The 12,945-nt window shown below is 45.2% G+C and overlaps 1 protein-coding gene across 6 annotated transcripts in view; it reads left to right on the top strand.

Moving 5' to 3' along the window:
- Window positions 1-751: 751 nt before the first annotated feature.
- The window catches only part of FAM161A (FAM161 centrosomal protein A), a 54,330-nt gene continuing 42,136 nt past the window's right edge, over window positions 752-12,945 (top strand). For all 6 annotated transcript variants that reach the window (XM_055123341.1, XM_055123340.1, XM_055123339.1 and 3 more), the window contains exons 1-2: window positions 752-1,597; window positions 9,467-9,693. In XM_055123341.1, coding sequence (XP_054979316.1) covers window positions 1,424-1,597; window positions 9,467-9,693 — 401 coding nt within the window. In that variant the 5' untranslated portion in view covers window positions 752-1,423. The remainder of the gene's footprint in view (window positions 1,598-9,466; window positions 9,694-12,945) is intronic.

Raw genomic sequence — 12,945 nt, 5'->3', positions numbered from 1 at the left:
TGAAAGTTCTTACTCTGGGCACTTGGGGCGGCCATTCCTCTTGGGTTGCCAGCTTTGGCTTTTCTCAGGATCCAAACACCATCGGTTCCAGTGTGTAAGACAAATGCTCAGTTAAAACAAAACACGGTCTTTAGGAGATAAGGTAGTAAGGGACTTTGCAGGTGCTGACTCCAGATCACTGAGTAAGACTGCTTGGTATAGAGGGCTCACACTCCAAAGCTTTAGAGTGGCGATGGCGGCGTAAAGGGCGGCGATGAAGGCGAGTGGGTTGTGCGAAGAAGCTGACATAGGTGTGTGTTTGGTGGTGGGGAGGTGCCGCAGCCTCAGACTCAGGAAATTGTGGCTTAAATAGCAAGTGGCAGAGACCGCACGCCTGCTGTTTTAAGGCTAGAGCTCTCACACAGCCACCTGGTACAGAGAAAAGTCATTTGAAGTGCGCACACCGCGATGGGAAATGTTGAGGGGGTTATGGCGGGTGAGATGGGATGTATCTGTAGTTACCGTGGGGGCTTCGCATTCTGCAACTCAGCTGATTACCCAAAGCACTGAAACGCTGGCTCCAAGACGCTTACCCGGGGGAGTGGGCGGGCTAGAATCCCAACTCTGGGCCTTTATTGGCTAGGCCAAAAAAACAAGCGGCAACAGCCTGTGTCGGATTGGTCCGTTTCTGGAGCTCTCATGTCAATCTGAGAGGAAAGCGTCTCACGCCGGTCCATTCTCTGGCTCCTCGGGGAGCCATGTTAGGTGGCAGGAGGCAAATCTTACAGCTGCTGAGACCTGCACACAGTAATATCTCTGGCTTCCCTGCACCGCCGCCATCGCCACGTGTTATTTCTTTTTTTTTCTATTCTTTTAAAAATTTTAGATTTGGGGTCACATCCGGCTGTGCTTAGGCGCTTACTCCTGGTGGGTGGGAAGAGGTGGCGGGCGACAGGGTTTGGGATGGTTAAAGCCACTATATGGGGTGCCGGGGATCGAACCCGGGCTGACCGCATGCAGGCTAAATGCCTTACACGCTGTACGATCCGATCCCCAAACATGTTATTTCAATAAGTGAAGATGTGTTCTGTCCACGGCCCTCCTCTCTCCGCCATGTAGCATTCGACTAATCCTAGCAGTATGCGTTTCGGCGGGGAGGCGTAGGGAGTGGGGGAGGTGGCCTCCCGCGCACTCGCACCCTTAAAACCTGCGGGTTTAGTACTGCCCCCGCTCTCCCTGAGTCGCCACGCTCGGGTCTCCAGCCGCGTTCCTGCAGCTTGAATGGTTTTTTGGCCTCTCGCGGCCCTCGTAAGGTTGTAGCGTCCCTAGTTACGGCGCCCCTAGTTACCGTCTGCCCCAAGTTGGGAGCGGCCGGGGACCCTGGGGCCGCGCCCGCTTCCCAACACCGGGCCGGCGCTGGCGCTCAGGCCTCGGCGGCGCGGTGATGGCTGCCTCACACGCAGAGGAGAGGCTGGCGGCCTGCAGCTTCCAAGAACTCAGCACCCGAGCCCAGTACGGACGCGAAGACCTCGTGAATGCCCTGGAGACTGTGGCAGATGTCGTGGAGGAGGATGTGGAAGAAGAGAACGATAAAGCATCGCGGCTGGCGCAGGCGCCGGTAATGCGGGACGGGGCCGGGCAAGGGCGCGAGCCGGGCGCGAGTTGGGCGCGAGTTGGGCGCGGGCGCGGGCTGGGCGCGGGCTGGGCGCGGGCTGGGCGCGGGCCGGGCGCGGACCGGGCGCGGACCGGGCGCGGACCGGGAGCCAGTCCTGCTACTCCTCTACTGAGGGAGGGAAACGCGGCGCCCGTCTACATCTTTGCTCAGACTCAAAATCGAGGTGCTGAAAAGTGCTTTTTTTTTTTTTTTAACACCAGGGATTTTTGTAAAATATCTTGAAAGCCTTCCTACTACTCTCTTCTTACCAGCGAGTGCAAAGCGTAGAACTTGATTCTAACTTGTACTCCAGTATCTGTTGGCGGGTAGTTGGCTTTCTGACGGTAGGAAACTGATACACTACCCAGTGGGTAAGCCATGAAAACTTAAATAAATCAGGTGTGCTGTAAAGTGTGTTTTGTTGTCACCTAAACAACACCGTTGTGCCTTATCTGTGGGTCTTAACACAATACAAGCAAATTGAAAACTCTCAAGAGTCCAGTGGATATATCACATACAGCTGAAAACTTCCAGGAAAGCAAATGACTGAGGTTCTCAATGTTTCCTAAACGGCTCTCCGGGCGGAGTGAGGCAGGTGGAGAGAGCCTTTCTTTGATCAGTTTTCAGTGTCTTATGTCTTGAACACCTGTCCACAAGTGGTGAACCGAGTCTGCCATCTGCTCTATTTATTTAGAAAACGTGCACCTTTAGTTTTAACAAGAAATAGGCAGATTTAAACCTGTTCTCTGTTAAAGATACTAATTAAGGGGCCAGAGTGATAGTACAGCTGGTAGGGCGTTTGCCTTGCCTCAGCACCACCAGAAATGATCCGGGAACACAGCACAAAAACAAAACAAGATACTAATTAATACCATTTCCCGAGACACCTGAGATACAAAACATTTGGTCTAGGGCTAATAGAAATCACTGCAGTTTGGAATTCTAATTTCACTTATGATGAAACTTAATGAGAATTTCTTCTTTTGTTTTTGGACCATACCCCCATGGTTCTCAGACGCTCCGGGCTCCATGCTCAAGGACTGCTCAGGCTTGGGGGGGACCATGCGGTTCCTGGACTTGAACCCAGACCACCAGCAGGCAAAGAACGTGTGCTCAGCCCATAGAGTTGTTAATGAGGAAAATTTGTAGCAACCCATTTATGATTAATATTTCATTAACACACAAGTTACTTCAGGTCATCTCTCTATAGAAAGGCAGACTGACACTTTGAATGTGAACCAGGGTCATTTTCAAAGTCTAGGACTTCTTTCCTGATAAGTCTTTCCCTCACCATAGGTCTACAGAAAAGACAAAATAATGAAGAAAAAGATTTGAGTGGAGGAAAAAGATTTGATGTCCTGAATTGTACTCCCTTCTCTACTACTTGTAGATAATATTACTGCTTCTATTTCAGTTGCCATATCCTTTTTTTTTTCTTTTTGGGTCACACCCAGCGATGCTCAGGGGTTACTCCTGGCTCTGCACTCAGGAATTACTCCTGGCGGTGCTTGGGGGACCATATGGGATGCCGGGGATCGAACCCGGGTCGGCCGAGTGCAAGGCAAACGCCCTACCCGCTGTGCTATCGCTCCGGCCCCTGCCATATCCTTAAGTACCTATAATTATTGCCTCTTATTTAGTGTTTCATTGTAACGACAACCAAATGAAAGGATGGGTATCATGGCTAAGCAACAGTGTAAGTTAATCTTAGCAGTAAAAACAGTTGCCAATGTGACCATCATTTGAACTATTTGCCCAACGGTTAAATTATCTTTTAAATGCAGTGGCAGCCTGAGCACAGAACTGGCAGTATCCCTAAGCACCTCTGGGGCATAGCCAAACCCCCCACTTCCTCAAAATAAACTGTTCATATACTTACATTGAAGATTACATATTGAATGGGAACCTACCACTAAAACTTTATTTTCTGATTTGATTATTTGGGCTTGAGAAGATTCTACAAACCTGTTGAGTACTAGTAGTTATACCACCAGACCTGTTTCTTTATTAATGATGGGATAGAAATACATTCCTTTATTATGAAAAGTAAATGTTTTTTTTTTTTCTTTTTGGGTCACACCTGGCGATGCACAGGGATTACTCCTGGCTCTGCACTCAGGAATTACCCCTGGCCGTGCTCAGGGGACCATATGGGATGCTGGGATTCGAACTCGGGTCGGCCGCATGCAAGGCAAACGCCCTACCCGCTGTGCTATCACTCCAGCCCCAGAAAAGTAAATGTTAATATGTATTAAGTATAAACTATTTTGTACATGCTATTAAATATGTGGCATTATATTTCAGTCTCTAAAAAAAAATAATGCAGTGGTAGTCCGTCACTTGGGTTTTTGTTTATTTGTTTGGTTAGATTTGGGGCTCGGTGGTTACTCCTGGCTCTGTGCACAGGGATCAGTCCTGCTAAGCTCCAGGGACCATATGGGGTGCTGCAGATCAGATCTGGAGAGCGACTTCATGCAAGGCAAGCACCCTATCCACTGAACTATCTGGCCTCATAGTGTTTGGGGGTTTTGTTTGCTTTGGGGCCATACCCAGCAGTGCTCAGGGGTTACTCTTGGCTTTGCACTCAGTAACCACTTACTCGTAGTGCTTGGGGGACCATGTAGGATGCCGGGAATCAAATTGCTCAGGTTCTTGCCTCATAGTTTTATAAGTGTATTGTTTGGCAGTCTATTTCTTTTATTATTTTTTCTTTTTTTCTTTTTGCTTTTTGGGTCACACACGGCAATGCACAGAGGTTATTCCTGGCTCAGCACTCAGGAATCACCCCCGGCAGTGCTCAGGGGACCATATGGGATGCTGGGAATCAAAACCGGGTCGGCCGCGTGCAAGGCAAACGCCCTACCTGCTGTGCTATTGCTCCAGCCCCCTATTTCTCTTATTTATTGTGGTTATCCATGTTACTACATGTAGATCTGCCTTAGTACAAATCCTTTCAATGCAGAAGTTATAATTAAAAATTCCAGAATATCCAACAATATTTAGACCATAGCATGAAGCATGATGGGCGCCAGCTCTCATGAAGCAGCCTGTGCAGGAGGGAGGCATCATCTAAATAGGTCAAGCTAATTTAGAAAGATCATCCTCTAATCTCACGGCTGTGTGCAAATATTTCGCTGAAAGCTAAACAGTTCAAGGGTGTGAATGCTATTTCAGGCTCAGCTCTTAAACAGTGATGCCCTTGGCCTGGGTTCTTTGGTACCCGACATGTTTTCTATGTGGAGACAAAGGTGAAATTAGAGCTGGAAGTCAGTTCCCAGCTGTCTGTGGGTCTTAGGTAAAAGATCTGTTGAGCTGACAGGTTGGAGCTCATCAGGGTACAGGACTAATCAGGAGAGGAAACTGCAGCGCCGCCCCTCCAGGCCCGCCAGGTCTCTTCTCAACCATCTCGTCCTCCTGTAGCTTCTTCAGATCTGTATTTTCAGGACCAAATACATTTCATCCCTTTTGTAGAAATGATGATGATAAGGCCTTCTTTTCAGAGATGTTCTAAATAAACAAATGAGCATCTTCCTAAAGCCCAGAAAGTATCCTAAACCAGGGGCCACAGGGCCACTACTATGAACAGAATAGACAGATCCTTCCCAAGATGATGCTTTGTTCAACTGTTTTGTTTTGGAGCCAGACTTCTCAGTGCTCAGGGGCTACTCCGGGCCCTTTGCTCAGGAGACCATATGCTGCTGGGGACTGAACTAGTCAGCTTGCATGCAAGACAAGCACCTTACCTAACCCCTACTGCTGTCTCCAGGATGGCTTAACTTTGCAAATACTGCCTGTTGGAATATAGCTCCAAACATTTCAGGCTTAACATTGGTTTGTCCTTTCTTCCTTGCCACAGGGAGCTGAGGTTTACACCCATCACAGTGCTCCCAAGACACTCCCATTTCTTTGTTTATCTGTAACCTCTTTCTTTGTGCTTTGCTTCCTCAACCACTCAATCACCTGTATCCCCTAATCAGACTCTGTTAACTTGTAAGGTCAGATCCTTCTAAGGACATTGAACTTGTATTCATAAGTGAAATATTGCCTTTCTCTGCCTTTCTCTTCTTATGTCCTTTTTGTAGAGCATTGTCCCTTTTGTATAGGCACAGGAAGACAGTTAGTGCTATGCTTTTATAACTTTGGAGTTAATTGACTCCAAATAATATTCACTCCTGGACATCTGCTTTTTCTACTTAAGCCTGAGCTGCCCTTACTTCCTAGCACCCCAAAAGCAGGGTCCCGACAAGGAACTGGATGGACCCAGGGCAAGCTGTAAGCTACCCTGGCATCAAAATGAGCCAGGCCAAAGCACCATATTATTTAACTACAAGTTAAGAGCATGATCATGGACAAATTCTATCATGATTCAAACAGTAACAATTAGATTAGGACCCTGCTAGGGTTAGGAAAGACTAATCTGGCCTGAGCACTGTAGTCTGAGATCTATAGCAAGATGCCCCCAAGAGACCCATCCCATAATTTAACGTATCTCTTACTGTGTCCATACAAAATGACTAATATTATGAATGTTTGTTGAACTAAGGAAAGGAGAAACACACCCATAGTTAGTATTTCATCCTTAGGTGGGCCTTTTTGCTGAATGAGAATTTGTCCTAGAAGGAACTTCCCCTAGGGGAAGGATTTTACCTTGGTTGATTGTATGACCACCATATCACTGTATCAGTGTCATCCCGTTGGTTCATCGATTTGCTTGAGCAGGCGCCAGTAACATCTCCATTGGTCCCAGCCCCTGAGATTTTAGCAGCCTCTCCTTACCACTGTATCACTGTCATCCTGTTGTTCGTCGAGTTGCTTGAGCGGGCACCAGTAACGTCTCTATTACACTCAGCCCTGAGATTTTAGCAGCCTCTCCTTACTTGTCTTTCCCAATGATTGGAGGCCCTTTCAAGGTCAGGGGAATGAGACCTATCGTTACTGTTTTTGGCATATTGAATACGCCATGGGTAGCTTGCCAGGCTCTGCCATGCGGGCAGGATACTCTTGGTAGCTTTCCAGGCTCTCTGAGAAGTGTGTGTGTGTGTGTGTGTGTGTGTGTGTGTGTATGTTACTGTATTTGGGTGTTCATATCCATATATTCATATACCCAAGTGGGCAATAGACTCTTGGTAGCTTGTCAGGTTCTCCAAGAGGAAGAACTAGGCTATTAGATGATGTGTGGCCACACTGTGGTTGCACGCTTCCAGGAGCTTGGTTTTATAGTCTCTGGGTGTTGATGGGATTACATGGCGCCAGGGGCAGCTTCTGGGTGTGACTACCTAGCTACTGGAAAATAGGGAATCTGGGTAGAAGAGGCCCAGTCCCGATCCGAGCAGCCTTGGAGATCTCTTCCCTGGGTCCCACACACCTGGGTTCCTCTGCCGATTTCTTCATGTGTGAGGCTCATCTGAACGTGTGGAGTGTGGCCTTGAGCCAATTGTTACCCCAACCCCTCATGATTTGGGATATAACTAAGGTTGTGAGAGTGGTCAGGGGGAGTCAGAAAGAAGAATGGAGATGAGATTGGAATAAACTACAGTTGATACCAACCAGACTGGCCCTCATTCTGTCCTTTGTCCACCTATCGCCATCAGTCGCCCCTGGGTGGGGGAAGCGGCCCAAGACCACCGAACGCAGATGGTGAGAGAGAGCTGCCATGGCCTTCATATGTTTTTTGAATGCATACAGCCTGTTTCCTCCAGGTCAGAATTTGACTTCCTGCTGTGATCTTTCAAGGCATTTGGAACTGACATACCTGGACACTGTTCTGTCTTCAGCTCATTGGCAGGAGTTAGGAGCTCCATCTCACTCAAGTTGCTAACCTTGCTTTATGTACATGTCATTTATCTAAGCTCCCTAGATGCTTACCAGAGGGCGAAATTTGATCCAGTTTGTATTTTTCAGCAACTAGCTGAAAGCTGATATTCTCAAATATTAATAAGAAAATTAGCAAAGTATCCCTGCAACTAAGATGGTAATGAAGAGAAGCACTTACAAGAAATTAAAGAGTATATCAGAAAATGCCCTTAACGGAGAATATGCTATCTAGAAGCATGTCATATGGAATTCAGTCCTCTGCATAAACAATTTGTTGATAATATAATTTTTGCAAACCAATTGTCATGAAGAAAACTTGTTTTCCTTCATTTATAATCTCCAAGTTACCCTAAGTGGCACAACACTATTTGTACATTGTTTTAATTCCATTTTTAAAACACCACCCTATATGCAATCATTACATACAATGAACTCTTCTGAATTTTTCAGTTGGAAGCAGATAGTCAGAATTATTTTCTAGGATCTCATCAGATTTTATCTTTAATTTTTCTGTGGAGAATATCCTTTTTTCATATTGAATCTTTAAGACGGTAGGTAGAATTTAAAATCATGATCTGTTGCCTTTCGCAGTACCTTTATTTCAGAAAATATTAAAGTCCACATGGAAAAAATCAGGTTTTACTTCTTTAGTAGCTTTAGTTAAAAGAACTATGGTGGAGGGATAGTGGAGGGGACAGAGAGATGGTACAGTGAGTGGGTGGGTGAGGCACTTGCCTTCAAAGTGAGCACAGCCAGGCATTGGCTCAAAACTTGGTGCTTTGTATAAGTCCCCTGTGTATAAGTACAGGGGTGAGTCTGGACTACTTTGGGGAGTGACCCAAAAACAAAGAAAAGAGCTATGAAAAATAAACCATTAAAAAATGTGGAGGCCTGTGACAGGAGTGAGGGAGGAAAAGATTAGAGCTGTGCACATGACCTATGTTTACAATCACGACATTATTTGCCCTCCTCAAGAGGTTGTTTTGGGTTTTTGTTCTTGCTTTTCCTTTGTTTTGTTTTTTTTGTTTGTTGGCCAAACCCGGCGGAACTCAGGGCTTACTCCTGGCTCTGCACTCAGGAATCATTCCTCATGGTGTCCAAGGGACCGTATGGGATGCTGGGGATCAAACCTTGGTCGGCCATGAGCAAGGGTGACATCCTACTGTTGTACTATCTTTTCAGCCTTTTCTTACCATTCCCAAAGTCCCTACTGCCTGGGAGCTCTTGCTTCTGTTGTCCACAGGAAGGTCATTTCTGCCTTTCCTACATCTTCCTGATCCCTTCTGTGACCCTCTCCCCGAGGGTTTCTCTGGGGCTCCTTAATGAGCCACTGAGAATCTGCTTCCCTTGATTCCTCTGTGCCCACTCCCTTACTTCCTGCCTCCCACTATATACTTCTGGGCACTCCCTCCCCGGCACACAGCAGGCACTCAGCAGGGACAGGGCATTGGGCTGTAGCTGCTTTGTTTGCAGCAGGTGGAACTTGTTCTTCATCTCCGTTAAAACTTACAACTCAGTAGGAGGCTTTTTATAAACGTGGCTTGACATTATCCTATTACATGGATAAGCCGATGATTGGGGAATCTAACCTTCCTTTATACAATGGATTAACTAGCATTTGTTTTCTGACAGCTTGCTTTCTCTCTAATTAATAAAATATTTTTAGGGGAAAAATTTTCACCCTCAATTAATTTACAGTTTATTACATGTATGTTGGCTATAAGTAACATATAATCAAAATTAAGTGAACTCTTTAAGAGATAGTATGAGGAAACTGTCAATTTCTCTTTTTTCTTTCTTTCTTTTGGGGGAACACATCCAGCAGTGCTCAAGGCTTACCCCAGCCTTGCGCTCAAAGATCACTCCTGGTGGGACTCAGGGGACCATATATATGCATGCTGAGGATTAAACTAGGGCCAGTCAGGCAAGTGCCTTAACCCTGGTTCTATCTTTCCAACTTCTTCCTTTGTCTTTCAGTTGCAAACACTAAAATAACAGAATTTTCCCCCCTTCTTCCAGGTTGATTGTAACACCAACACTTATAGCTTGGGTGAAATCCCTGAGGATTTTGTAAACTTTGCTGATATTTACCACTCAAATGAGGAGTATTTCAGAAAACTAGAAGAACTGAAGACTGCCCACATAGAAACTATGGCAAAGTTAGAGAGAATGGACCAGAATAAATTAAAATTAAAGGAGTTTCAGCCATTAATCATCCAGGAAAACATCTGTAGTGCCTCTTCTGGGTAAGTTTGTGTTATTTGTGGAGCATGAAATAAAATGTATTATTCAAAGTGTTGAATAAAGTTATTTCAGAATATTTCTTCTTAAATATGCTTTTATACTCTTTAATACAAAGAGATGAGGGCTTATATTAAATGCATTGTAACTTATAAAGCTATAAGAGAGCTTCTTGCTTTGAGGGCTTTTGGGTGGCATCTGTTCTTTTGTTTTTTATTCTTTTTTTGGTTTTTTGGATCAGACTCAGCAATATACTCAGGGGTTACCCCTGGCTCTGCACTCAGGAATTAGTACTGGTAGTGCTCAGGAACCATATGGAATGCTGGGTGTCAGACCTGGGTAGGCTGCCTACTCACTGCCCTACTTACTGTACTATCTCTCTGGCATCTGTTTTTTTCTCTCACACAACTGTAGGCATGAACCAGTGTAGTTAGTGTGGGATGATTTAAATGACAGTATCTAATTTAATTTTATTTTTTGGCTTTGGGGTCAGGTCATACCTGGTGGTGTTAATGGGGGCTGTCCTTACTCTCAGCCATACTCTGGGGAGCCATGTAGCTCCAGAGATCGACACAGGGCACCCCTGTGTTCTGACCCTTTGAACATTTTAGAAGTCCTTTATCAAAATTTTTTTAATTAAAAATGAAAATTTAAAAACATTTTAAATTGTATATAGGTCACCACTGGGTTTATTTTTGGAGGTTTTCTTGTTTTGGGTCCTTTTGTTTTTTGTTTGTTTGTTTTTGGGTCACACCCAGTGACGTGCAGGGGCTGCCTCTGCACTTAGAAATTACTCCTGGCAGTACTCTGAGGATGCCAAGGATTGAACCCTGGTCAGCCATGTGCAAGGCAAATTCCCTACCCGCTGTCCTATTGCTCCAACCCTGAGCTTTTCTTGTTTGTTTTGGGGTTACACCTGGTTGTGCTCAGGGCATACTGCTGTGCTCCTTGTGGTCTCAGAGGGCCATATGGGGTGCCGGGTATCTAATTCAGGAAGGCCATGTACTAGGTAAGTGCCCTACCTGCTGTGTTATCACTCCAGCCACAACATTAAGTTTATCAGAGATATAGAACAGAGTTCAAAACCACCTTACACCACAGAGACTAGCACACATCCAAATGAACAAAAGCAACCACTGTTTGGAGAGGATGTGGGGAGGAAGGGACCCTTCTACACTGCTGGTGGGAATGCCGGCTAGTTCATCCCTTTTGGAAAACAATATGAACGATTCTCAAAAAACTAGAGGTTGAGCTCCCATTTGACCCAGCAATACCACTGCTGGGAATATATCCCAGAAAAGCCAAAAAGTATAGTCGAAATGACATCTGCACTTATATGTTCATCGCAGCACTGTTTACAATAGCCAGAATCTGGAAAAAACCCGAGTGCCCTAGAACAGATGACTGGTTGAAGAAACTCTGGTACATCTATACAATGGAATACTATGCAGCTGTTAGAAAAAATGAGGTCATGACGTTTGCATATAAGTGGATCAGCATGGAAAGTATCATGCTAAATGAAATGAATCAGAAAGAGACAGACGTAGAAAGATTACACTCATCTGTGGAATATAGAATAATAGACTATAAGACTAACACCCAAGAATAGTAAAAATAAGTACCAGGAGGTTGTCTCCATGGCTTGGAGGCTGGTCTCTCATTCTGGGCAACTCAGAGAAGGGAACACCAAGTAAAATGTGGTTGGAGGTCATGTGGGGGAAGGATGATGCGGGCCGAATATAGACTAGAGACTGAACACAATGGCCACTCAACACCTTTATTGCAAACCAACACCTAGTCAGAGAGAGAGAACAAAAGGGAATACCCTGCCATAGTGGCAGTGTGGGGTGGGGGGAGACGGGACTGGGGAGGGTGGGAGGGATGCTGGGTTTACGGGTGGTGGAGAATGGGCACTGGTGAAGGGATGGGTTATCGAACTTTGTATGGGGGAAACATGAGCACAAAAATGTATAAATCTGTAACTGTACCCTCACGTTGACTCACTAATTAAAAATAAATTATTAATAAAAATATATTAAAAAAACTTAAAAAAAACTAAAACATATATCTGATTCAAATTTTCAAAATAGTCTAATTTTAAGATCTTTTTCTACTTTAGATTAACTTTTTTTGAAATTTAAGTATTTTTTTTTTTTAGTTTATTTCCCTTCCCTTCCCTTCCAAAAATACCTTTTGGTGGTATTTTTGCACGGCAGTGACCAGGACACTCACACCCTGGTGAGGGATTGTCCGTTTGCTCACAGTGGGTTGCATCCTTTAGTTGTGATACTCATACCATATTTTGGCAACAGTGCTCACCAAGGGTCACACATTTGGTTGTGGTGCTTGCACACATGCTTGCTGTGGGTTAAACATCTGGCCAAATGCATATTCACTTTCTATGGTGGTGCTTGCCAGGGGTCGCTCACTTTACTTGCAGTTCCCACACACTTGGTTGTGGCACAGAGATCAGCTGTTTTGCTGGGTATTGGGGATCCCAAATTCCAGGGTTGCTGGGTTTGAGTTTGGCACATGTTGGGTGGCATTGGCACCTGGAAGCTTGTGGCTACCCCCAGACCCTGAAATAGTTCCCTAGCTCATCCATTTAGGGCTGACTGAGCATGGCTTGTGTGTGAGACCTTGCCTGGGCCATAAAGAGTCAGAAATCAAAATGTCCTCAAGAATACCAAAGTTTGAGAGCCAAAATTTGCAAGATACCAGGCTGTAAGAGAGTTTTAAGGTACAGAGAAAGAAGCATTTGGCCATGTCAAGAATTTTCACAGGCAGGAATTTTTTATTGAAGTGTCATATTTGAGTGTCGTTTTTGTTGTTTGTTTGGGTTTTGGAACCCAACCTGGCTTGTGCAGGGACTGTTCCTGGCTCTGCTCAGGAGTGACCCTGTTGGTGCTCAGGGAAACATATGTGGTGTATGGGATCAAACCAAGGTCACCCCATGTCAAGCACTTACCTCTCCACTATATCTCCAGGACCCTGAGTTCAGACTTAAAAGAGAAATAACTGCAGCAGGTACAGTAAAGGAGTAGCCATCCAAGTCCAGAAACTATGTGTGCAGTACAGTGGGATTGCAATCGGTGTTTCCGTGAAATTTCACCTGATTGAGTTTGACTTAAGGATGGTGACTGCAGCTAGACAGGAAAGAGTTGAAATGGAAAAGGTAGGAGGGTCTAGTCTTCAGTGACTTTATTAATTGAGACTTTGTTTTTGTTTGTTTTGGAGTTACACCTGCCAGGCCTCAG

This window comes from Sorex araneus, chromosome X (assembly GCF_027595985.1).
Source record: "Sorex araneus isolate mSorAra2 chromosome X, mSorAra2.pri, whole genome shotgun sequence".
Classification (NCBI taxonomy): domain Eukaryota; kingdom Metazoa; phylum Chordata; class Mammalia; order Eulipotyphla; family Soricidae; genus Sorex; species Sorex araneus.
Note: the sequence above shows the minus strand (reverse complement) of the source record. Positions and strands in the feature narration are given on the sequence as shown.